This window comes from Dichomitus squalens, assembly GCF_000275845.1.
Source record: "Dichomitus squalens LYAD-421 SS1 unplaced genomic scaffold DICSQscaffold_70, whole genome shotgun sequence".
Taxonomy (NCBI): domain Eukaryota; kingdom Fungi; phylum Basidiomycota; class Agaricomycetes; order Polyporales; family Polyporaceae; genus Dichomitus; species Dichomitus squalens.
Window position 1 is genome coordinate 1 of NW_006766952.1, and position 24,065 is coordinate 24,065.

At 54.2% G+C, this 24,065-nt stretch overlaps 8 protein-coding genes across 8 annotated transcripts; 5 read left to right on the top strand and 3 right to left on the bottom strand.

The window, feature by feature from the left end:
• Positions 1-709: 709 nt before the first annotated feature.
• On the bottom strand, positions 710-2,247 carry DICSQDRAFT_141060 (farnesyl-diphosphate synthase). The gene is made up of 4 exons (XM_007370520.1): positions 2,098-2,247; positions 1,881-2,018; positions 1,436-1,728; positions 710-1,380 (listed from the first exon to the last, which is right to left on the bottom strand). The coding sequence occupies exons 1-4, from the start codon at positions 2,221-2,223 to the stop codon at positions 855-857; spliced, it is 1,083 nt and encodes a 360-aa protein (XP_007370582.1). The 5' UTR covers positions 2,224-2,247; the 3' UTR covers positions 710-854.
• A 1,734-nt stretch (positions 2,248-3,981) lies between these two features.
• DICSQDRAFT_141069 (FMN-linked oxidoreductase) lies at positions 3,982-6,910 on the top strand. The gene is made up of 6 exons (XM_007370521.1): positions 3,982-4,227; positions 4,310-4,373; positions 4,427-4,997; positions 5,058-5,334; positions 5,402-6,559; positions 6,619-6,910. The coding sequence occupies exons 1-5, from the start codon at positions 4,054-4,056 to the stop codon at positions 5,555-5,557; spliced, it is 1,242 nt and encodes a 413-aa protein (XP_007370583.1). The 5' UTR covers positions 3,982-4,053; the 3' UTR covers positions 5,558-6,559; positions 6,619-6,910.
• Positions 6,911-7,053: 143 nt separating this feature from the next.
• DICSQDRAFT_112760 (eukaryotic translation initiation factor 3 subunit 6) lies at positions 7,054-8,914 on the top strand. The gene is made up of 5 exons (XM_007370522.1): positions 7,054-7,301; positions 7,350-7,504; positions 7,555-8,300; positions 8,355-8,463; positions 8,517-8,914. The coding sequence occupies exons 1-5, from the start codon at positions 7,094-7,096 to the stop codon at positions 8,682-8,684; spliced, it is 1,386 nt and encodes a 461-aa protein (XP_007370584.1). The 5' UTR covers positions 7,054-7,093; the 3' UTR covers positions 8,685-8,914.
• Positions 8,915-10,027: 1,113 nt separating this feature from the next.
• Positions 10,028-11,496, bottom strand: DICSQDRAFT_129956 (uncharacterized protein; the record flags this gene model as incomplete). The annotated part of the gene is made up of 8 exons (XM_007370523.1): positions 10,028-10,303; positions 10,364-10,407; positions 10,467-10,659; positions 10,732-10,800; positions 10,897-11,026; positions 11,069-11,131; positions 11,184-11,380; positions 11,449-11,496. 8 exons carry the CDS (start codon positions 11,494-11,496, stop codon positions 10,028-10,030), a joined length of 1,020 nt encoding a protein of 339 aa, XP_007370585.1.
• Positions 11,497-12,458: 962 nt separating this feature from the next.
• Positions 12,459-13,737, bottom strand: DICSQDRAFT_157780 (uncharacterized protein; the record flags this gene model as incomplete). The annotated part of the gene is made up of 4 exons (XM_007370524.1): positions 12,459-12,524; positions 12,564-13,026; positions 13,115-13,174; positions 13,355-13,737. The coding sequence occupies 4 exons, from the start codon at positions 13,735-13,737 to the stop codon at positions 12,459-12,461; spliced, it is 972 nt and encodes a 323-aa protein (XP_007370586.1).
• Positions 13,738-13,926: 189 nt separating this feature from the next.
• Positions 13,927-17,771, top strand: DICSQDRAFT_141073 (HECT-domain-containing protein). The gene is made up of 12 exons (XM_007370525.1): positions 13,927-14,317; positions 14,368-14,455; positions 14,505-14,637; positions 14,694-15,453; positions 15,518-15,821; positions 15,885-15,965; positions 16,027-16,353; positions 16,410-16,549; positions 16,624-17,041; positions 17,098-17,310; positions 17,377-17,473; positions 17,544-17,771. Exons 1-12 carry the CDS (start codon positions 13,984-13,986, stop codon positions 17,625-17,627), a joined length of 2,979 nt encoding a protein of 992 aa, XP_007370587.1. The 5' UTR covers positions 13,927-13,983; the 3' UTR covers positions 17,628-17,771.
• A 232-nt stretch (positions 17,772-18,003) lies between these two features.
• Positions 18,004-20,608, top strand: DICSQDRAFT_93322 (uncharacterized protein). Its single transcript, XM_007370526.1, has 13 exons — positions 18,004-18,507; positions 18,595-18,728; positions 18,782-18,842; positions 18,902-18,973; positions 19,026-19,045; positions 19,095-19,152; positions 19,206-19,255; positions 19,312-19,435; positions 19,492-19,605; positions 19,674-19,968; positions 20,017-20,114; positions 20,171-20,406; positions 20,462-20,608. Exons 1-13 carry the CDS (start codon positions 18,090-18,092, stop codon positions 20,498-20,500), a joined length of 1,719 nt encoding a protein of 572 aa, XP_007370588.1. The 5' UTR covers positions 18,004-18,089; the 3' UTR covers positions 20,501-20,608.
• A 2,399-nt stretch (positions 20,609-23,007) lies between these two features.
• Positions 23,008-23,461, top strand: DICSQDRAFT_150290 (uncharacterized protein; the record flags this gene model as incomplete). The annotated part of the gene is made up of 2 exons (XM_007370527.1): positions 23,008-23,338; positions 23,403-23,461. The coding sequence occupies 2 exons, from the start codon at positions 23,008-23,010 to the stop codon at positions 23,459-23,461; spliced, it is 390 nt and encodes a 129-aa protein (XP_007370589.1).
• Positions 23,462-24,065: the final 604 nt, after the last annotated feature.

A 24,065-nucleotide genomic window follows, 5' to 3' on the forward strand; every position in this document is an offset into this window, starting at 1 on the left:
ATTTCGATTGGCTCAGGGTGTCCCTCCAAGTAGTGTCGATATTCTTCCAATGCTCGGATGATGGCTAAGAGCTCCTTGTCGTAGATCTCGTAGTTGCGCTCGTGAATATTGAGGGACTTGGAGTAGAAGGCGACCGGGTGCCATAGCTTATCTTCTCCAAGTTGTTCCAGAACTGCCCCTGTTGCGAAGTCGGATGAGTCTGTCTCCAGCCTGTATGGAGCTGTGTCGTTCGGGATCTGAAGAATTGGGGCTGTCGTAAACGCGGTCTTGAGTCCTTCGAAGGCCTGTTCTTGTTCCTCTCCCCATTGCCACTGAATGTCCTTGCACGTGAGCTTAGTGAGCGGTCGGGCAATCTTGGCAAAGTCCTTGATGAAACGCCGATAGAAGTTGGCTAGTCCGAGGAAAGCTTGAACGTGTTTGACCTTGGTCGGAGTAGGCCATTCTTTGACACCTTGCACCTTAGACTCGTCCATGGAGATTGAATCCTATCCCAGGGAAACTGGAACCAAGCCCCTTGGTTCCGGGTTTTCCGTGGAACAAGGGCCATAGTGCCGCAACGAGGTCATTTCACCTAAAACAAACTGGTGACCCAGGTGCCCCACAGCCTCCCCCATGACCTCCAGTTGGTTTAAAGACAATTGCTCTAGCTGTTGGGAAGTTGTGGACCTTGTTCCATTCTTACAGGTTTCAGACTTTCCAATACTTGGCTGTTTGAGCTAGAACACGAAGTCATATTCCCACATACGTACTCCAAATGTACAGGAGATACATGACTAGCTATTTTGTACAACAGAACCGACGTCCACTTCTGGCTGCCGTCCTCGCCCTCGCCCTAATCAAAGGCCGCGCGCGACTCACTTCTGCCTCTTGTAGATCTTGTCGAGGAACACCTTAAACACTTCCCTCTTCAACTTCACGTCGCCCGCGCCGACGTCCGCACCCTCGGTAGGGATAGTCTCGATGAGACCTATGATTCGCTCGTACGCACCCTCTTCATACTCGGCGTACCTCTTCCGAATGCCAATCTCCTCGTACAGCGCCTTCACACGCGCTTCGGCTGCCTTATCCTTCACGCCGTAGTTCTCGTCGAGGACCTTCCGTTGCGCAGGGGTCGCAATCGCGAGCGCGGTGTTAACACACCATGAACACTTGTTGTCGATGATGTCCGTGCCGACCTTACCGAGTACCTCCGGAGGCGCAGCGAAGTCGAGGAAGTCGTCCTGGACTTGGAAGTACTCGCCAAGCGGGACAAGAATCTTCTGCGCGAGCTCGTAGGGGTCGTTCGTCAATGAGTGGGGAATGCCACACATGTACATGGCGAGGGCGACGGGGAGATAGAAGGAGTAGTAGGCGGTCTTGAAGATGACAATCTTCTGGTGCCTACACGCGCAGATGGAGATTAGTACACGCAAAAGAGATGGAGAAGACTACATACTTGTCAAGCGAGAACTTGTTTAAGTCGACGTTGTCCTCGGGGGCAGTGATGAGGTCGATAAGCTGGCCGATATCGGTCTGGAAAGTTGTGTGGTGGAAAACGTCGAGGAGGTACACGTAGTACGGCTCGGAGCGGAAGTGCTTCTTGAGGAGATAGTAGATGGAGCCTTCCAGCAGATATGCGTCATTGATAGCAAGCAAGTTCACGCCCTCAACGCGGTACCAGCATGGTTGTCCACGGCGAGTAATCGACTGGTCCATCATGTCGTCCGAGACGAGGTAGTAGGCCTGAAGCTGTGAGGGAAGCCTGTGGTCAGCATCCATGCGTGTGCGAACCTGATTATGAGTTGGGAAGGACAAGCCTTATGGACACGAGGAGTACGGGTAACGGAGGGGAGAACGCGCAGGCAGACACAGGAGAAGACAATCGAGCGTAAGAGACTCACGAACTCGACACCCCAGCCGAGAAGAGCAGCCTTGAAGTACTCGTCGTCGGTGAGCTTCCGTCCCTTGAGGATCTCAACGGAGTCGACAACAGACATCCCACGGTTGAGCTTCCCGCCTGTGACGTTGTAGTCGAGATTCTGTGGGTAGCATCCGGCGGACGTGCCAAGCCGTGATCAGGACGGGTGCTAAACGGGAAAAGCATATACGAGAACGCACGCGCTGGAACCAAGTAATTGCATCCTCCGGCATGCCCTCCTGCTCAAGATAGCCAAGGAGCTCGTCGCGGAGGATAGGGAAGATGCTCTCAAACTTCTGTCTCTTCTGTGCCTTAGCGTCGGCCATTATGCGTCCGATAGGTGCGTAGCGCGGTGTACAGTAAGGTAAAGGTGGGATCGGCAGCGGAGCGAAGGAAGGGCGAGCTGTTGCAAGTGCGATGGAGAGGAGGAGCCTGGTGCGAAGTTGCTTATGTAGCTAGACGAGGAACAAGAGGACTACAAGATGGCACGACATCGTTAACGAATCGATGACTGGGTATAAGGAGCTGCCCACCTGGAGTGGGGGGGGGCGCTTCGAATACGACCGCCGTAAATCCAAAAGTGGGGGGGCGCTTGCTATCCATTTCTCCTTCTATCGCCATCGGACTTAAGCTCCGCTCTGTCACTATCGCTGCGTCTTGATGTTGGCCGCCCGATGAATGCGGGCTGGCTAGTTGCGAATGCGCCGCCCATGCATGCTGCGTTTGGGCCGGAGGAAACCCATCGCAGTAGGGGCGGCTTATCAAATGAAGTGCGGCGAGGGCAACGTCAAACTAGTTTGCCAGTAGCATGGATGGAGAAATGCCTGTTGAGCAATAATCATAATCAGATGGCCGGGGGGCTAACCATGCAATGGTCCGCGTGTGGATAGTTTTATATGCAGCGTTCTGTAAGTGGAACCGAAGACGGCGCGCCAGTAGCTAAAGTTGCATTTATCAAAAGGTAGCTTCCTACAGAAGAGTCAGATGGCAACTGACCAGAGACTGCGGGTAACGGTAGTGAAAACATGCAAGGACCTCTCAAGCTGGCCAGGCGGTCGATGGCGAGACGCTCGCCTGGGGCTTCTGCACGAACGGGCCCTGAAAACAACGCAGCTGATCTGCTGACTTCGTTGTGAGACTGCAACGCCCGAGGAAACCAGCGACAGGACGCCAACACAGACATGGAAGAGCTTTGAGGGAAGTGTTCGAATACCGGTCGAACAGAGAAAGGGGTCTGTCGTAAGCGATTGCAGGACGACATAAATGAGAGACCAAGCATTCCGCAAAGCGATAGAGGAGAACGAGCGGTCGTAGCAAAAGGTGTGGGAGGAAAGCGGGCGGCTAGCGTCGTCATCGAGAGTCGAAGGTCGGTCGGTGGCAAGCGGACTGGTGGGCTCAATATTCAATGCTGTTGATCGACGAGAGGGCACCCGACGCAGGCCGTACTCCGCGGCCGTGAGAATGGTAGAGCCTACCGTAGAGGGTTCGAGCAGACCGACCATGGTGACTTACCGACCGGTCGCCCGACCGGCACATCGCTGTCGCTGAGTCAACGGCCGTCGCACTCTGGAATGTAAATTTCACTCGATACTTGCCTCCGCATCCTTTCCGAGCCGCCAACAACACCCACGCTGCACAGCGACCGCTCTTTGAAAGTCGTGAAGACAGCTATGCATATGCGATGATCCTTCCTGGTTATCGCCGTTGTGGTGTATATCCGAGCTTGACGACTCTAGTCGACCGCTCAGCCAGGCTCTCGCCCGCAGACAAGCAACTGGTTTGGACTACTTGAGCTGATGTCTGGCGAGTCGACGTCTACCAGCTGCTGAATGAGCGTGGAGCCTTACTCAGCCAGGCCGAATTTCACCTCCTATCGGTAATGGTATGTCGTTCTCGCGGCTGTTATTGTATTTTCCAGCCTACCAGCCGTCTAGCCGTTTCTATGTTCTTCGCGTTTCTCATCGAAACGCATTTCAGCACGCTGATTCATCCTCATCCTGCGACATCGGCCCAGGCAGCCGAACGATGCTGAGATACCATGGATATCGACCATATATATCCCGCCATCGCGATCACCCTCTCTCGTGCCAAGTCCATCCCTCCTTTCTTCTCATCGCTTGTAGCTTTGCCCCATCGCATCCTATCAGCACCTTACCATGGTCGGCACTGCTGTCCTCCACAATGCTCCAGCGCCCGGCGTACCGTATTTCGTACCCTTGGTACACCCGCCAGCCGGTACCGCGGTTGACCCACAACCGGATGGAAAAGAAATCCCAAGTCTATTCAAGCCTCTTACAATTCGTGGAGTAACGTTCCCGAACCGCATTTGGGTGAGTATCTCTCCAGACTTGCGTGTATGCGTCTGTGGTGGTCCTTTGTGTAAGTGTTGCTGATCAGACCATCCTCCTGTAGCTTTCTCCCTTATGCCAGTACTCGTCTGAGAATGGTCTTATCGGTCCGTGGCAGTTCGCCCATCGTGCGTCATTTCATCTCTTCTGCCGCAATGCATCTTGACGCCCTTGCCCGAAGTTGGCGGAATCTTCACTCGCGGACCCGGCCTCACCGTAGTCGAAGCGACCGCCGTTGCCCCCGAGGGTCGTATCTCCCCTGAAGATGCTGGGATTTGGACGGATGAGCAAGCGGCGGCTTGGGCAAAGATCGTCGAGTTCGCGCACTCCCAGAACCAGAAGATCGCGATTCAGCTCGCCCACGCCGGTCGCAAAGCTTCGACGCTCGCGCCGTTCATCCATATGGGCGCGCCTGCATTAGAGCATCAAGGCGGGTGGCCCGATGAGGTAGTCGGCCCGAGCGCGGTCCCGTACGCTGATGGTTGGATCGTACCGAAGGAACTGACGAAGGAGGGGATCAAGAAGATCGTCACAGCTTTCGTCAACGCTGCGAAGCGGGCGGTGAAGGCTGGCTTCGACGTGATTGAGATCCACGGCGCGCACGGGTACCTCATCAGCGAGTTCTTGAGCCCCGTTGCGAACAAACGCACAGACGAGTATGGTGGCAGTTTCGAGAACCGCATCCGGCTTGCAGTTGAGGTTGTCGACGCCGTCCGCGGCGTCATCCCGCCCACTACGCCTCTCCTCTTCCGGTACGTCGTTCATTGCTTTCCAGCTGTCGCCCACTTCTTACAAATATTTGATTTGGATAGCGTATCCGGAACTGACTGGCTCGAGAATGTGCTCCCGGCAGAGGAGTCATGGCGCTCGGAAGACACTGTCAAGCTCGCAGCCGTTCTCGCCGAGCATGGCGTAGACCTCCTCGACGTTTCGTCCTCCGGAAACAGCCCTCTGCAACAAATCAAGGGTGTCCCCGGGTACCAAGTACCGTTCGCTGAGGCAGTCAAGAAGGCACACGGTGACAAGATTCTCGTGTCAACAGTCGGCAGTATACACGAGGGCAAGTTTGCTCAGAGTATCCTCGACGAGGTACGCTTCTTTGCCACGGCAAGATGCTCCTTGACCGGCTGACGGTGTATCGCGGATGGTAATCTAGGGGAAGGCCGATGTCATCTTTGTGGGGCGCCTGTTCCAGAAGAACCCCGGACTGGTCTGGTCGTTTGCAGACGACCTTGGGGTTGACATCCGACAGACGGGTCAGATTGAGTGGGGTTTCCGAGGACGCGGCAAGCCGGCCGACAAGAAGCAGTAATGCGCCGTCTCACGATATTGTAGAGTATTGTCTGATACAGGTATATAGCTAGTGACGAGCTTAGTATCAGCTCAGAACGATTACCAGACCAAGTCGGCGGCCACATTGTAGCCTCGCTGCGTTGGCATCAATCTTTAATATCACCATTCGGGAGTGAAACAGCTGCAGTGGTACGAGCGTGATACTCAAGTGGTCGGCACCTATCCATCAGGACGTCATACCATGTCTCCCGTAACATAGCCGTAACACGATAGAATACTTGGAGACGAGTACAAAGACGAACCGTGCGTAACCGAAGAGACTAGTCGACCTTCCTCGACCACCTCCTGTTGCTAGGGCGTGGGCTTGCGCGACCTCCGGGGGACGCAGGAGGAATGACGACCTCGACCTTCTGCGGAGGAGTCCAGTGGGTCCGCGCCTTCTCGGAAATACCAACATGACCTATCTCGATCTCTTCCTTCTCATCCTTACCCCAGTACAGCCACAATTGGACGCCGAGAACGATGTTGAGGGCAAGGGCGAGGGCGAAGCCTGCGGCAACAATGGGATCGCCGACCTCCTGAGCGGTCGTGAAGAGACGCGCGAGGCATCCGCCAATCTGTGAGATGACAGCGAAGGCAGAAAGCTGGCCGGTGCTCTGAGCGCGGTAGTTCTGGCGGATCTGGGGAAGTTTGGAGAAGAGGGAAAGGGGCAGAGTCGCGAGCTGGAAGAGCGCGATAGTAGATGTGGGAAAGATAGCAAGCGGGATGGCGGTTGCGATCGTAGCTTGTGCGGCCAGGATGACGCGCTGACGGGGGGAACGAGACGCAAGGATGTTTGGAGGGTTATAGTGCACGATGAGGGCGGTGATGATGACGTTCTGGATAGTGAGGAATAGGTTTTCGCCATAGGTCGAGAAGGGGAAATTGTTGCGGTACGCGTATGCAAGGGTGATAGCATAGGCAAGCGTCTCGAGCACATAAGCCGTCAGGGAGAGACCACGCGCTGAGCGTGCGGATATAACTACAAACAGAACTCAGGTTAAGAGGCGGGCTCGGAAGACAAGAGGGGTTGCGACGCACTAAGAAGCAACTGAGGCACCTTCATGATGGAGCCGCCAACCACTATACCCAGCCCAAGACCTTTCGAAATCGAGTACTTCAGACATTCGACATCACTGAAGTCGAGGTTTTCGACAATGGAAGTGTAGCATTTCTGGACGGTGTTTGAGAGCGGACGTGCGGGCAGCGGATTAGAGTCATACCTGGCCGACTATGGAGACTCCGAAATCTTTGATGAACCAAGGCAAGTTTTGTGCAATGGCGGTCATGGTGCCGCGGGCAAAGGAGGGGATGTGGTCAGGACGAGGACGAGGGCAGGACTGAGGATGCGGACCATAGCGCCCAACCGCTGCAGGCGGACGTGTCGCGCGCGGCTGTCCACGTGCATCTACGTCCCGATATGGAAGCACATTTTTCGGGCTGTCGCCAACGGCGAGCTCACTCTCGACCTCGACGAGCAACTCCCGTCCTCCATCTGCCTCCTCTCCTCTCCAAAATGGCCGAATACGACCTCACGAGAACGATCATCCCCTACTGCGACCGCCATCTGGTCTTCCCCCTCCTTGCCCATCTTGCCGAGAGCGATCTTTTCCCCGTCGAGCAAGTACAGGCCGCTCAGTATGAACTCGCCAAGGAGACCAACATGGTGGACTATGCCGTCAGCTTGTTTGAGCAGACGCATCCCGATGAGCCTATCCCTTCAGGTGCGTATACATCCACGCATATTCTTCCAACCCTCTAATATGTCTCAGAGTTCGCCGAGAAGCGGGAAAAGGCCGTCTCCACCAACGAGCAGCTACAGCAGGAGGCCCAGGCTGTATTAGATGTGATCGAGAACCCCGAGGTCGCTCAAGCCCTCCGTCAAGACAAGAACCAAAACTTGCAGTTCCTGCGAGACCATTACAATGTGAGCTCCATGTCGTCCTCCGTCCGCGACGTTTCTATATCTATGTGTAGGTCACGCTCGATCAAATCACCGCTCTATACAACTTCGGCAAGTTCCAATACTCCTATGGTAATTACAGTGGTGCCGCCGATTACCTCTATCACTTCCGTGTCCTCTCCACCGACCCCGACCTCACTATTTCCGCCCATTGGGGTAAGCTCGCGTGCGACATCCTTACTGGTAAGTGGGACGTTGCACTTGAAGAGCTCAACTCCCTTCGCGATGCTATCGACTCGCGTGCCCCTTCCCATCCCCAATTTGCTACTCCTTCATCTGGCGCCGCCGATCCCGCTCTCGCGCAACTCCACTCTCGCACCTGGCTCCTCCACTGGTCCCTCTTCGTCTATTTCAACCACCCCCAGGGTCGCACCCTACTCCTCGAGACCTTCTTGGCCCCTACCTACCTGAACACCATCCAGACCTCTTCACCATGGATCCTCCGGTATCTTGCGACGGCCGCCGTCCTTTCGCGCAAGTCCGCGTCTGGGGCGCTTTCGTCGCGCGTTCGTCACTCGATTCGCGAGATTGTCAAGGTTATCCAGATGGAAGAATATCAGTACCAAGATCCTGTCACGCAGTTCCTCAAGGAACTGTACGTGGAGTTTGACTTCGAAGCCGCGCAGAAGGAGCTCAGCAAAGCCGAAGTCGTCGTTTCAAATGACTTCTTCTTGGGCGAATTCCGGGAAGATTTCATGGACAACGCGCGGTATCTCATCAGCGAGGCGTATTGTCGTATACACGAGCGCATAGACATCGGGTGAGTATTCTTCTCCGTCTCTCCAGTCAAAGACTCACGAAAGCTCTCTCTCAGTGACCTCTCCGAACGTCTTAACCTCTCGCGCGATGAAGGCGAGAAATGGATTGTGAACCTTATCCGCGAAACGCGTATGGGTGCGGATGCCAAGATCGACCTTGAGAAGGTACGCCTACCCTCTTCATTCCGCTCAACATTACTCTCACCACACGTATCCAGAACGTTATCGAGATTCATCGCCCACCTCTTCCAATCTACCAATCTATCATCGAGAAGACGCGTGGACTCGCCTTCCGCACGCAAGCTCTCGGCGCAGCGATGTCGCGGACACAGCAGCCACTAGGTGCACCAGACGCTGCGCAGCCAACAGTCGTCGAGGCACAGTGACAGTGAACGCTCATTCCTTGTGAGGGTATGATATGGTGCGCAGGCAATATCTCTTGAGACTTGTATTGTAGCCTATACCATCTGTATCGGCCACATTCTGTCAAGCACGCTTTCGTTGTAGCAGTATACATCCGTCGTTTGTCTTTTTCGCTGACGATGACTTCGAGGCCGCATCACAGGCCAGCACTACGTGTTCCTTGGCCAAGACACTCTACCAATCGTTAATCCTCTTTTTATTCTTTTTGGGGGGCGCTTCGTGCCGTCGTTCTCAGTGGTCCCAAGAGGGCATGTCGTGAGGAGCGATTCGGCGTTAATCCTCTTGTCTCGAGCTTATCGTTAATAGCAATGTAAGTCACAAATCCTCGGCGGCGCTCTGTGCGTCTCTACTTGTCCGCTCCGGAGGGCTAATGAATGTGCGATGAAGAGTCGAAAGAGCACATCTCAGGAGCAAAACAAGATGGTCCTCAGGTGCGTGCGCACATCGACCGCTTCTTCGTTCCTGGTGTAGGAATCGCAATCTCCCGTCGCAATAACCTGTCATCCAGCTCCCTGTTCCATATGAGAGATCTGTCTCCCTTCGACATTTCCGCGCTTGGGCGTAAGCATTACTGACAGTGGGGTCTACACTGCACTTTTCCTATGCCCTGGTCCGTGCAACATCCATCTGGTTGGACGGTGCCAGTCCCTCCTGGAGATGGAGGGAATCGCCGTGTCTCCCAACTGGCAAGAGCAGGCCTTACATCCAGATGTTCTCAGGAGACGCGAATCCGAGGTCGGCGCTGGTACCTTTCATAGGATCCAGATTGAACTAGGCATACGCGAGGAATGGATGAGGGACGGTTGGCTGAAACAATGAGTACCCTAAATCAACAGGCGCCGGCTAGGCCCCCGCGTCCTTCCGAGTCGTGAATGCGAAGGCATAGCAGAGACCGTCCCCATCACGTTTCCTCCTGGCACTTCATCCCTGTGCTCGCGTAGCAGTCGTTCGACGTAGGATTTCCCAACGAGCGGAGATGGACGATCCAGCTAGATCACAGCGTCGCATCCCCAGCAGACGAGCCTCGACTTCACAGGACGTACGTGCTAGGCGTGGAGATTGCTTACACTCCGTCTTCTAAGGAAAGCGCACCACCCCACGAGGGTACTGCGACTACACATGCCCTGCTCGCCGAGTATTGGGCTCCCCTCTTCGTCGTGGTGGATCCATCCTGGTCTGTAAGAAGTCTCAGTCTCTCTGTTTGGTCAGGACTCGGCCATGTACTTGCAGCGGGATCGACAGCTTAGTCGATTCTGACAGGACTCTGGCTTGTGTGGTGGCTCGCCTGACATAAGGTGAAGAAAATTTAACGAACGCAAACGTCACGAGGCTCCGTATTCTCCGAGAACATCGCCACAACGTCTTCGACATGCTGATGCGTGCCATGGATGGGGACAGGTCCCTTGTCGAAATGTTCCACGGTGCCTGTGATGGACAGAGATCTTTCGACGGCTATTGGAAGAGCGCCCTTCCTGTATAGTGGGAGGGCTTCGGACGGCGGGTGCTCTGTTACACCAATAATGCTACTGGGGCGACGTCCACTGACGATCTTGAAGAACATGAATAACGCAGCGAAGCAGATCTGTTCAATTGTGTCTTCAGTTGATACAATATCGAGATCAGATATAATACCTCGACATACCGCAGAGATATTCACGTAGTACCCAAAGAGGTCCATAAAGATACCTGTTCCCGACCAGATCATATATCAACCCAGCAAAAGCATTCGGGAAAGCAGCACGAACCGAAATCTGGGACGCCTGGCATCGCACCTCTCAGTTGAGGAAGGAGCAGAATGTTTGTGAGAGGGAGGAACAGCGCAGACTCCGGGAGTGAGGGTCCGTAGTGCGCACAGACTGCAACCCAAACCATAGCCGCGGCGAGAACGTAGTTGGTGAGGAAGAGGGTTATTGCAAAGAGCTTGACGCCTTCGCAGCGCTGTAATTCTCCGATCAGCATCGTAGCAACAACTAACAAAACAAATAAATGACGAGTTGCCCCAGGACATACACGAATCGAGAAAGTGATATGCAATGCTTCGTCGCTGTTTGATGTTCTCACATGCTCGATCGCATCTACCTGTAGATTGTATCCCGACAAGCCAGCGTATAGATGAACGAAGTAGATCGAGAGTGGGGATCCATCGGTGTCGAATGCCCCAATTGTTGTGCTCACGGCGTAGCGGTCGAATGGGTACCATGCTGAGACGGAGTGCTGCCGTCGCTGCGCCAAGAATTGGCGCTTTGAGATCCAAGTGAAATTATGCGAAGTATCGAATGTCTCTTGCGATGTGAAACTGCTACCCCTTGTTAGGACGATGTTTTGAGACCAGGTGGTAGCTACTTACTGTATCGCGGACTGATCATCGCGAAGGATGACGTTAGACGCATTCCACGCATAGGTGGGATTGCTACAAGGGTGCGTTCAGGAAGGTAGGGCATAAGAGGAAGACAGACACATACTTGTCTACCCATATGTTGAACGAATCCGACGATTGCCCGCACGTCGCTTGAGGCACCTCCAAAATTGAAGCCGCATCTCCGCCTTCGGGCTGGATAGAACCGGTAGCAGAAGTGGGACGACGTCCTGTTGCCCACCAGTTGAGCGTGAGCGTGGACGACGATAGGTCGATGTTTGTGGGAGCCAACGCCAATCCGATCTATCGACGAATACGTCAGCAACGTTAAAGGAAGGCTGAACTACGCGGGAACAGGCGGACCAACATACCCCCGCGCCGGTGGGGTCAACGTCGACGAGGAATTTGACCCCACTCATGACGGAGATAATGCTCCCGAACGATATGCCCACGTCCGAAACGAGCACTGCAGCACTGATTGCGCCCAAGAGGAAAGTAACAAGCGTACAGACGACCAGACGTGGGTGCCTCGCCGGTTGGCCGCGCGTCAGCGGGCTGAGACTACGAAGGGAACTACAAAATCGTCGGCACAAGTCCATAGTTGGCGTAGAATTCGAGAATGCGGCCCAGCTCTGGCAACCAGATGGCTTTTAGTATTACTCTCCTGAGCGAGTCGGGCAACTTAGGATCTCGAGCTTGGCATATTTGACAAGTCCTCCTGGGTTCAACGTGATAATCAGCATTCTGTGCACCCACACGCCTGTATATTGTCACGCTGCGGGAGCCACAGGGTTGTCCTTTCAATAATGCCTCGCGCGTCAGCTAGGATGTGAACTCCATGCGCCACGATCACTCATCTAGCCGGCACGTGTATTACTGCTAGACAGACGTCCGAGGTTAGACAAGGTCGGCGCCGTATGAGAAGAGTTGAGGTCATTTGGCTTACTGTGGACTACTAGCACTGTCATGGTGGAGACCCGCGAGAACGAGAAGCGGTGCTAAACTCCCCGCCTCGGAAGCTGTTCTCCGGCGCTGTCAAATCACAATTACGTCGAGTCCGAGCAGAAATAACGCTCATCCTGTGCTGTCCACAAGCTGCGCAAAACGGATGGCTCGTTATACAGTCCTACATGGCATGATCGAATGATCTATACTGAGTACAGGGGAGACAGGATATGACCTTGTAAGTGATCCGGCTTGATAGTAGCTACATCGTAAGGACCGGAAGTGAATTAGGTAGAGTATCGTCACAATAGCATAACATCGTAGAGCCGACAACAACATACGATAGCGACACGGCGCCCGTTTCATCCCAAGTGACCGATGACGAAAAGCAATCCCCACAGAGCCCAGGAAACGTCTGGTGAGATGAAACGTTACGTCAAACGCCGTCCTGGGCTTCGTTATAGTCGTTGACCTCTCTTGCGACGGCCTTCTCATCCAGCGTCTGGTCGATGTGTAAGTTGAATAGCTCGTGCACGCCTACAGTGTTCCACTCTTCCTGCTCCCGTTTGAGCTCCTTCTTCACCCACCGCACGGTAAACGCCAGACTTGTGAATGCCCAGAGCCACGGCAAGCCCCAGCCGATGCCATAGCCAATATCTTCGGGGGTCGTCCAGGCGATGGCGATGAACGCGGCGGCGCATATGCAGCCGGATGCGCCCCAGTAGAAGGAGGTGATGCGGATAATGCGGCGCATGATGGCGGAGTGTTCGTAACGTATCCGCCAGGCCTGGCGGAACTCGACGCAGCCTCCGCCGTCAACAGCGACGATGTCCTCGACAAGGGTATACATGGCTGGAGGAAGGCCGGTCCAGGGAGGCATGGAGGAGACGCGGAAGGGCATTTTGAGTTTATGCGGCCAGACGGAAGTGATGAGGAGGGGAACGCAGAAGGCGATCATAAAGCATGATAGGGACATGGACACCGTGTGTACGGAGGCGGGATTTCTAAACGGACATGGTCAGCAATGCGTAGATGACGAGAACAGTGGGGCATGGTGGGAAGCGTGGAGGTGCCATGGGAATGAGTACTCACACAGAGGAGCCAATAACGAGGGGCACGAAGAAGCCGGTCATAGCAAGACCGATTTGAATGCTGAAGAGGTGGGATGGGTGAGTTCAGGGAACATGAGATATGGGGAAAATTGGAGCTTTGCAGCCGGTCCCGTAGCTGATGGAAGCGGTTGGCTTGAGGAGACGCGAACGCCGTGAATGCGCTCGACCATGCTATGGGGTCGGGGGAGGTAGACAAGACGGTAGGGAGGAGACAACGTACGTGAATGCGTCTGGGCCAAACCTGCTGGCGCCGAGCGGTCTGCGCTGATGTCCGTGGTCGCTAATGAAGAGATACCATGACCTTCGTGCGAGCTTGTAGGAGGAGTAAGTGCCGACTATTGAGGTGATGATGGCGAGGTTCTTTGTGTTGTTGAGGTGGGCGCCCCATCGGATGGCGTAGAAGACGATGAGGGGGATGACGCCGGCCTCGATGAAGATGAGGATGAGGAAGCTGGCGATGGCGAATTTACGGCGTCGGGGTGCGAGGGAGTAGTTGAGCGAGGGCGGACGGGAAGGGCGGTATGTGAGTGAGGAGTCGTCAGATATGGGAGTAGCGGACGTCGTCGCTAGGACAGCCGACGACGGCGGGGGAGAAGACGGCATTGTTTGGCGGAGGACTGTCGGGGGCGGGGTACATATAGTATGAAGGAGAGGACGCGACCCATGGGCGGCGGCGTGGAGTCCAGGCGTACTTATCCAGTTGACGTCACCCCACGTGCTCCCCCATCACGTGCACCAAGCAGGCCTACGCGTTCGCGCCGCCGAGGTCGCGAGCTTACTCAACGCCGTACGCTCATCTCTCCGGACTCAGTTGCTGTTTCCTACTACATAGACTGTTGGTTACACACCATGGACGTCCCTCTCTTTGGAGATCAGCCCAACAAACGCAGAAGACACATCAATTTAGGCGGCATCCACTCCGCCACTACCCACAACGACATCCTCCAGGACGCCAAGCTTCGCAGATCCCAGCGTGAGGAACAGAAACGCCGCCAAGACGCTGCTCTCCACATACAGCGTATATGGAGATCCCACCTCGCTCGCGCCGCAGTCAGGCAGTCCCTTCGCGCCACTTTTCTCCAAGATCTCTCCTCTCTCACTGCCCTCCGCTGTCTTGTCCTTCTTGGCCAGGACGAGGATGCACTCGGCCGCTGGTCCACCGTCATCCTCGCTTCTAAGAAAGGTCTCTGCCACTTCTCCTCCCTCAATGCCTTCCCCTCACTCCATTTGTAGATGTTCTGCTACAATCCGATCAAAGCTGGCTCGTACTCCTCCAGCGGGTCTCCACTATGCTTCTCCGCTCCCTCTCTACCGACCCCCGGTATGTCCACCAAACGTTCGTTTCAATCAGACATCTGACACTCGTCTAGCTCGCAGTATGCACAGACTCATCTACAAGTCCTCAGCCTGCTGCTTTCCGGCAACCCCAAACGCGCTGACGTCTCCCGATATCTCCTCTCGCATGGGTTCTACTCCAGTCTTCGTCAAGTGGTCTTGCAACTCGTGAGCGCACTTCTCATCGTTAGGCCTCTTGCTTCTGACTGTATCGGACATCGCAGCCTGCACCCTTCAAACCCTCACCCTTAATTGCTCCTCTCGCAGATCTCCTCGCTGCGCCACTATCCTATCCAGAGCTTCTCCCGCTCTCTCTTCGCGAGCTCCTTTCAAATATTCTCACCATCCCATTGTTCCCGAATCGTATTCTGCCTGCTCTTGGACCGTTCTCTGCACGTCTCCCACTCGCATCCATCCATGTTGTTCCACTTGACATCATCAGTGCTCCAGAGCTTCAATCCCTAGAATCCAAGATACACCTCCTAGCTAATCTCGTTGCATTCATGCCGCCTAGATATGCTGCCCTCTCTCCACCAGCATTCGCCACATACCTCCAACTATGTGCGCTTCTCATGAACGCCCTTCCGACGCACGCACTAGAGCCTCCAGAAGACAAACGAGATGCCGCCCGTAACTGGGCTGATGGCGAATCTGAGGACGAGGAGGAGACCACCGTTGAGGTCGTATCCTCTTTCGAGCCAAAGCAACGGCTTCCGCCACTTGACGACCGGACGCGTAAACGGCTATTGATCATACCTGCATCAGACCATATCACTTCGCTTCTCCGTGCCTCCCAAAACGAAAATTTGCTACAGCCTGTCGTTGCTTATTCTCTAGCGCTTAGCACCGTCTGGCCGTCCAGGAGGGACAGGGTGCTGAGCGCGATTGTGATGTACAATCGAGGCAGTCTCGTCAAGGAGATCTACCGGACGTTCGTTCGTAGTTCTCCTCTAGGTAGAGACGACGCGCAGTCGGAGATTTCCAGTACGTGTAGCGATCCATCTCTATTCTTCCCGGAAGAGACTTTACACTTAGACATATTCAACAGACCCCAAAAACGCACCTCACTGGCCACCACTTCTCCTCCTTGCCGACCTATACACGCAAGCGCTACTTACGATGGGCGACGATGAGTTCTTTTCGACCGGAGTGACTCCGAGCGTAGCGCGCAACCCTCTTTCCCTTGACGAGCTGACGGGCTTCTCGCGACAATTGCTCAACATAGCGTTCACGCTGTATTGGCGTGAGGACCCGAATAGTGCGCAGGAAGCTGTGCCTGGCCTTGGGCAGGTCAGGTGGGAGAACGTCCGGGAGAAGGCGACCAAGTGCTTGCAAGCGCTTCATGCTCGGGAGTGCGTAGCCCTCCTGCTCATATCCGTTGATGTTCGTAATTACTCATATGTACGTGACAACAGTTCGAGACGACCGTTCACACCTCCAGGTCATTGGTTGATCACGGCTCATGTGGACATGAACACGTTCATCAAAGCCGCTGTGTAAGTCGCAATTCCATGCTCTCGTTACTCTGATCGCTCTAACTCTAAACTTCACGTCCAGCTTTGAAGAACGCCAACTCTCGGTCCCTGAGAATGGCCGCGTTGCTCCGCTGAACAAGCGTCAACTTGCCTACCTCTCCCCCCGACTTGGAGTGCTCAACAATATCCCCTTCGCTATCCCTTTCGACGTGCGTGTAGAGATCTTCAGGCAATTCGTCCAAAACGACATCGTCTCGCGCGGTTATATGCCGTGGCGCGGGCGCATGGGCGCAGCGAAGATCGTCATCAGACGAGATCATATCGCGCAGGATGGTTTTGACAGGCTAGCGGACGCAGATTTAAGAGCACCGATTGCGATCACTTTCATTGATCAATTCGGCAATGAGGAGTATGTACATGACTCATGGTGTTCTGTTTCATGTTGCTCACTTTCATCCGCTGCAGAGCCGGAATTGATGGTGGAGGTGTATTCAAGGAATTTCTTACCAGCTTGACTCGGGAGGTGTTCGACACCGATCGAGGCCTGTGGTTGGCAACCAAGAAGAACGAGCTTTACCCGGCTCCACACTCATACGCTACGGAACGTCAGTCTCTACAAACGCTTCGATGTTGCTCTTGTGTCATAGGCCACTAACTCCACGACGATTTTGCTTTTCAGCGCACAGCCTGGCGTGGTACCGCTTCATCGGTCGTATCCTCGGAAAGGCGCTATACGAAGGGATCCTAGTTGACATCGCCTTCGCTGGGTTCTTTCTCGCGAAATGGCTGGACAAGCAAAGTTGGCTCGACGATCTCGCATCGCTTGATCCCGAGCTCTACCAAGGTCTCATGCAGCTCAAACACTACACCGGTGACCCCGAAGAGCTCTCCCTCAACTTCACCGTAGCGCAGGAGGAGTTCGGGGTAACCAAGTCGATCGACTTGATCCCGAACGGAAGCAATATTCCGGTAACGAGGGAGAACAGGCTGCAGTATATGTATCTCGTCGCACATTACAAGTTGACGAAGCAGATCAAGAAGCAGAGTACGGCGTTCTTCGAGGGTCTGTCGGAAATCATCGACCCCAAGTGGTTAAGGTGCGCCTCCTCAATTGTCCTCGTCAGCAACCAATAACCACGCGTTATCTTGGCAGGATGTTTAACCAACAGGAGCTGCAAATCCTTCTTGGGGGAGTAGACTCGCCGATCGACGTCGAGGACCTGCGCGCGAACACGCAGTACGGTGGGTTGTACGACGACCACCATCTGACGATTCAATTGTTCTGGGAAGTCGTAAATGAATTGAGTCACGAAGACCGCAGGAAGCTGCTGAGGTTCGCCACAAGCTGCAGTCGGCCGCCGTTGCTGTAAGTTCTCCCTTGTCATCGTCAGCGAAGAGAAACCGGCTCAGGCGGTTCAATCCAAACGTGCAGCGGATTCAAAGAGCTCAACCCCCACTTTGCTATCCGAGACGCGACGGACGACCAAACCCGGCTGCCCACCGCGAGTACATGCGTGAACTTGCTGAAGGTACGCTGCACCTTTCTGACCGCGTGTAGGTCATGCGAGATGTTACTGAATGCTTCGCTCTTCCGCACAGCTGCCGAGGTATACGGACAGGCGGGTTTTGAAGGAGAAGCTCGTGCAGGCGATCAATTCGAATGCAGGGTTTGACCTGTCATAGTCGAAGTCGGATATTGCAGTCGTGCCGTGGTCATGAGACAGGAGCGGGCATATGTGATTAGATTGTGGCGCAAAAGGAGTCAAAGGGGGAAACCCGATGTTGTACAATATCATACTTCATGAGCACGAGTAGTTGCATCCTAAATACATCCATCGCAAATGAGTAAGTACGCGAAGAAGAATCAAGGCAAGCTCTGTTGCTCGTACCATGACGAGTGGTGAGAGACGCTGAGGCGAGCAGGTGACAGGTACAGGTCAGTGGCGAAGCTGTTGCGAACATTCACCTCATCCCCCCGACGCCGTCTCCGACCCCTGACCCGATGCCTAATTCCATCGCTTCCTCGCTCTTCCAAGTCGCTTCCTTGTGGGAAAGGTCTCAGGACGACGCCGGAGACACACTTGACTACTACGCTTCCCACCTGCACACTCGAACTGCTATATGTCCTGAACATACCGCTCCGCCATGCTTCTAGGAACGTCGCGCCTCACCGCTCTGAAAGGTTCTGCTACGCGGTTTCCCGGTGTTATTGCCTCAACGCGTCGTGCTCCGACGCCTCTTCTGCGTCCACAATCGCTTGGCTCGCGTTGGAACAGCTCGTCCACCTCACAAGGGCAGCCCAAGTCCAGTCTGAATGCGCCACTGGCTTTTATTCTGGGATCTGCTTTGAGCGGCGCCGCGGCCTACTACTATGCCACTTCTTCAAAAGATGCGCTGTCCGTCAGCACTACAAGCACTGAACTAAACAACAAGTATGGCTCCCCGGAGGACTTCAAGAAGGCGATTGAGGAGCTCAAGACCCTCTTCGCGAATGAGGACACCGTGACCACCGACCCTGACTATTTGGCGGAGCATGGGATGTCGGATAATGACTATCATATATGTGAGTGCGCTCCGGCTTTGCTGTATAACCAAAGGAGGGCGTTCCCGCAGAATTGCAGTGGACAAGAGCATTGAACATTGTGGATAGCGTCATCGCCCTCAGTGGTTGTGTATCCTGCGTCCACAGAGGACGTAGTAAAGATCGTCAAGGTGGCGGGCAAGTACAAGATGCCTGTGATTCCATACTCCGGAGCGACCAGTCTTGAAGGACACTTCCGTGCGGTATGTTTCAATTTGAGTCCTGTGTACTCCTCGTGAACTGTGTTTACCCGCAGCCATCGGTCGGTGGTATTTGTGTTGACATGTCGAAGATGGATAAAATCATCGAGATACACGGTACGTAGGTCTAGTACGAATGTAGCCGAGGACTACGAGATTGACGAAGTCCCCTATAGAGGCGGACTCCGACGTTGTCTGCCAACCTGGCCTCCGGTGGATGGACTTGAACGAGACCCTGAAAAAGAAAGGTAAGAAGCGAGTCGCTGAGATGGACGAACGAAGTACTGAATTGGATCGTAGGCATACCTTTGTTCTTCCCTGTGGGTTGACACGTTTCAACTACCCGCCTCATGCTGAGTCGCTTGTTAGCTCGATCCGGCACCTGGCGCGACTATCGGCGGCATGCTCAGCACTGGTTGTTCCGGCAGTATGTGTCATCTCTTGTGAAGATGTACTAAGCCTACTGAGTGTGACTCCTAGCCAATGCGGTTAGATACGGAACCGCAAAGGCAGAATGGTTCCTTAATGCTGTATGTGTTTTCCGCTCGATCGAAGGGGCCACCCTCACGCGATCTGGTGGATGAAGACGGTCGTACTCCCTTCAGGAGAGGTGATCAAGACTCGAAGTCGCGCCCGCAAGTCGTCTGCAGGCTTTGACGTGACCAAGTTGTTCATCGGTGCAGAAGGAACTTTGGGCATTGTCACCGAAGGTTCGCGACCCCGTCTCTTCACTGTTGAAAGTTGTTGACAAATCATTCTTCGCTAGTGACCATACGCCTTGCGCCCGTGTTACCGACGAACGTAGCAGTCGTGCAGTTCCCAAACGTTCGCAAGGCTACGGAAGCCGTCATTGAGATCGTCAATTCAGGCGTTGGCATTCGTACGTCCCCCCTTCCTCTTTTCCTACCCAAAGACTCAATTAATTGTTATTACTGCGATTATTCGTAGAATGCGTGGAGCTGTGCGATAACGACTTCATGCGCGCTACGAATGTCTATGGACTCTCCACGCGCAAATGGCCAGAGAAGGACAGCCTGTTCTTCAAATTACAAGGTCCGACGCCCCGCGCTCTCCAGGAGACCGCAGACATCGTCAAGCAAATCACTTCGAAATATGGCGGCACAGGCTTCTCCTTAGCCCGCAATGACAAGGAAGCTGCGGATCTTTGGACCGATCGGAAGAACGCGCTGTACTCTAGTCTGGCTATCCTTCCTGGTGCAAGGGGTTGGAGTACGGACGTCTGGTAAGTCCATGTTGGGCATGGAACGATATAATCACTGAGGTGACGTAGTGTGCCACCATCCCGACTTCCGGAGCTTGTGTATGGGACGAAAGAAGATCTCGCGCAGAACGGCATTGTATCAACTATCGTCGGACATGTGGGAGATGGTACAATCCCGCCCCGATCCTCGATGCCAAAGAGAATACTGACCTTCGCAACGCAGGCAACTTCCACGCACTCTTGCTCTTCCGAAACGACGAAGAGCTCGAGAAGGCACGTGCGGCTGTCCACCGAATGATCGAGCGAGCGATCGCGCTCGACGGCACGTGCACGGGAGAACATGGCGTCGGCATGGGCAAGCGCGAGTACTTGGTGGAGGAGCTTGGCGAGGGCACGGTCGACCTCATGAAGACGATCAAGAAGACAATCGACCCATACAACCTCTTCAACCCAGGGAAAGTAAGTGCGTACGCGCTTCATCTGCGTCTGGTACTGACTGCTATGATGGCGTCAGTTGTACCCTGACACTGGCTCCACAGCCTCAAAGCATTAGGAACGTTGCGCGTGGGCCACATAACCAGCTTGGATTCCGTATGCCGCTTGTTACATCTCCCTGTCAGGCTGTGCCGCCGATATGACATTCAATACACCTGTATATAAATGCATCCATCTGGGTGTCTTGCAGCGTGTTCGGTCACGATCTCCGAGTCGGTCGGACATGAAATAGACACTCACCTGTCTCCCGACTCCGATCCGGTCAATTTACTTACACGCTTCAGAGTCTCACATACACGGCTCCTAGCAGGTGACTTGAACCGTGGCGGGATGCCATAACTCACCGTGCCCTAACCTCAAATAGAATCGACGATGGGTGGGCAGGTGAGTCAACATCCAGTGCAGGACCCCAATACAACGTCCGTAACTTATTCGGTTCGTATCACCCCTTTGGTGCAGGTCACTCCCAAGGACGACGTTGCACAGCAAACGTGTAATAAAATTGGTTCCGCCTCCAAGCCGTGGCTCGTCTCTGTCGGACAGCTATCGAGGCCCTGCAATTTAGCGTCAGTCCACGCATATGTGCGATCCTGGGGTAGGCATGCACGAAGCTTGTAGGGGGAACTGACGTTCCTATCTTCCTCGGGGAGCTCACATCGCTACTTAAGCCCGGATTAGTACCTCTTCTGCCGGACACATCTCTAACATGTCCCCATTGTGCTTGACAAAGTTACACACGAGGAGTGGCCACCCACGCCTGTTCGCGTGTACTATGGCGACCATCCTGCTAGCTGCTTTCAGTGCAGGTATTTTCGCATGGGATGTTGGTCTATCGTTTGAAAGGCTCATTCCAGTGATGAGCGGTATCGAGTTACTCGTCAATCAGTCCGGACCAGGAGTAGGTGCCCTGATGCTTGCATTTCGTTCTAAGCTAATGTCATCGTCGCTCGCTTTGACAGGTCGGTCTTGCTCTGATACCCGTCAACATCGATCTCTTCTCATCAACGTTGACGCTGAATTGGTGGACGACTGGTTGCGGTCGTTTTCTACGTGATCGCCGTCTGATTCCCGGAAGCGAGAAAGCAAAATCTGCCCTGGAGCTCTCAGAACTAGGATGTGGACTGTCACAAACCTCGTATTCTGTTTGGTTTGACTCGTAGGCAAATTCATACTTGTGAGAACGGCTAGGTGCCAAGCTTGCATCTAGGGCTGAGCAATACTCGCGCAACGCTTCGGATGAACTGATCCTCCAAAGAGACAATCATCAAATCAGGTAGGCGGCAGGCTTCTGAGCGTTGACGCACTACGTGGCTCACGAAGATTCGAGCGCGCCTTTAGATTCGCTTCAATGGAAACTTTCAATACTTTACATAGCTTTACCTGGATCTCCGACGACCAAACCCTCGCGAGTAGGCGCCAACACTCTGCCTCCGCATGGTATCCTTATGACGTATACACGATCAGTACGATCATTGAGGCCTTCGACAACGTCCAGAGTGGCCCAAGCTCTCTCCCCATATACTTGCTTCATTTGTACGGCGGGCACACCGGTTACAAAACTCGGATAGATTCGGTCGAAGCTGTCGCAAATTTGTATGATGACCGTGCTGTATACGTGACCTTTTCGATTCGCGTAGGTGCCTTCCTGTTGAACGGAGCTCTTGCTAGTAATGACCGTGTATTTATGTTTCAGCGATGCTTTGGAGTCAAGCTCTTCGCGATCACGCTTTTCCTGACGAACTACCTTCTCTCTTGTATTATGGTCTACATCGCGGTCTGCGCTCATTGCGGCCGATCCGTTCCAGACACCGCTCTCTTTCTTCCCCTCGCCAACATCCTGCTCATACCTCAACTCAGGGCGGCCATGCCAGATGCACCAGACTTCGGTTCGTGGGCATATGCTAGATTACTTGCAGGCTCCTCATTGTGCATATTTACAGGTGTCTTCATGGATCTGTTCGGATACTATGTGAACATGGTGGCAGTAAGTGTGGTATTCTGGTCACAATCACATTACTGAGTCTGCTTACGTCTATCGAAGGTTTGCATGGCTACTCTGCTCACCTTTTTCAAAATCATCGGTCATCGCGGGAAGAAGTCTAGCCTTCAGCAGAGTCTACCGCACCAGAAATTGCTCTGTCGTTCTGGATCGCACAGCGCCCCAATCTTGCAAGCCTCTGGGAATGGTGTATGAATTTGTAGTGATGCTATGATCGTCGGCACGGGCGTAAGTGTTAGAAACCCTCGACGAGATGATTACTGCAGATAGTCTGGACATCTTCAAGTAGTTTATGTACTGTAGCTCTTGTAGTCATCGAGTGTCGCCCCGCTTTCTGTCATATGCAATGTTCAGGTTTTTACTGCTCCAAGCCCGCGGTCATCCATTTTCGGGCCGTTCGACCGGGGTACGCGGTTAAGACGCCCACGTTGTGGCGGCGTGGGCTTCAAGTTGTGTCCTCGGTTGTCGCAGCACTCGCCATCTCCTCTCGCCATTGAGTTTCATCCCCGAACGCAGAGCAATACTTCACTCCAGAACCTACGCCACTGGTTGCTACTGAACCAGCTATGAACTCCCCGAGCGATCGCCACTCTGCCGGCGAGTCCGACTCTTCGTCGGATAACGAAGTGGAGGATATCACTGGACCGACTGAGCAGCCCGGTCTCCCTGCCCTCCCACAAGGCCCCAACAACTTCTTTGGTGGCGCTTCCGCCCCTAAACGTCGCCTTCCTGGAGGCTTGATGTTCGGTGGGTCGAGCGCGCGCGACCCAAAGAGTAGGCGCAAGGATGTGCGTCCCGTCGGTGGTGGCTCGTACTGGGACCACATGGGTCCTGGTCCGTCGAGGGCGGTGAGGGAAGACCTGGTAGACTCTTCACTTGTTGAACAGTTGAGACACCGTACGTGTTCAGATTCTCGTCGCACCCGCACGGTCATAGTCTTGACTGACTCTGCGGCTCATAGAGTTTGGCGATCCCTTCGATGAGAGGGATCTGAAGAGTGCTGCTACCAACGCCAACTGAAGTATTACTCGTGTCCATTTGTTCGAGTGAGCTATCTGTTTCTGGCCTGCTGTTCCTGCTGGCTGAAGACCGTAGATTGTAGGGGTTTCGTCACCGTCGTGTTCGCTATCGTCAAACGCAAACGTAACAATGTCCGTCAATTGCAGAACCCTTGTACAATACATATTCTTGCGGTTCTTATCCGGCCGATCTCCCTCGCTTGCAAGCTTCACACGTTTCGCAGATAGGCTCCGGCTGGTGACAACGTTCGGGTGCTTCGGGCTGTGAAGATATCCCCCGTGTTTATAGATGCCGGCCCCGATCAACATCCTTTGTAGAATTCTTGGCTGCCGACTACGGACCGCCGCGTACCTTATGGTCGGCCCCGCAAATCTCGTCATCGAAGACGACGACGCTTGCTGTTCTCGTTCCCCGACGGCGATTCCACACCGGCTGAGTGACCATTCAGAACTGATATGATTCTCTGCAGAGCCGGCGGCCGCCATCTGCGCTGTTCGCTTCACATTCATCCGCGGAGGACGGTCCGGAATACGGTGCGTTATGATCGAGTACTGTATAGATTATGTTGTTCGCGTTCGCGACTGAGTCTGAATGAGAGGACATT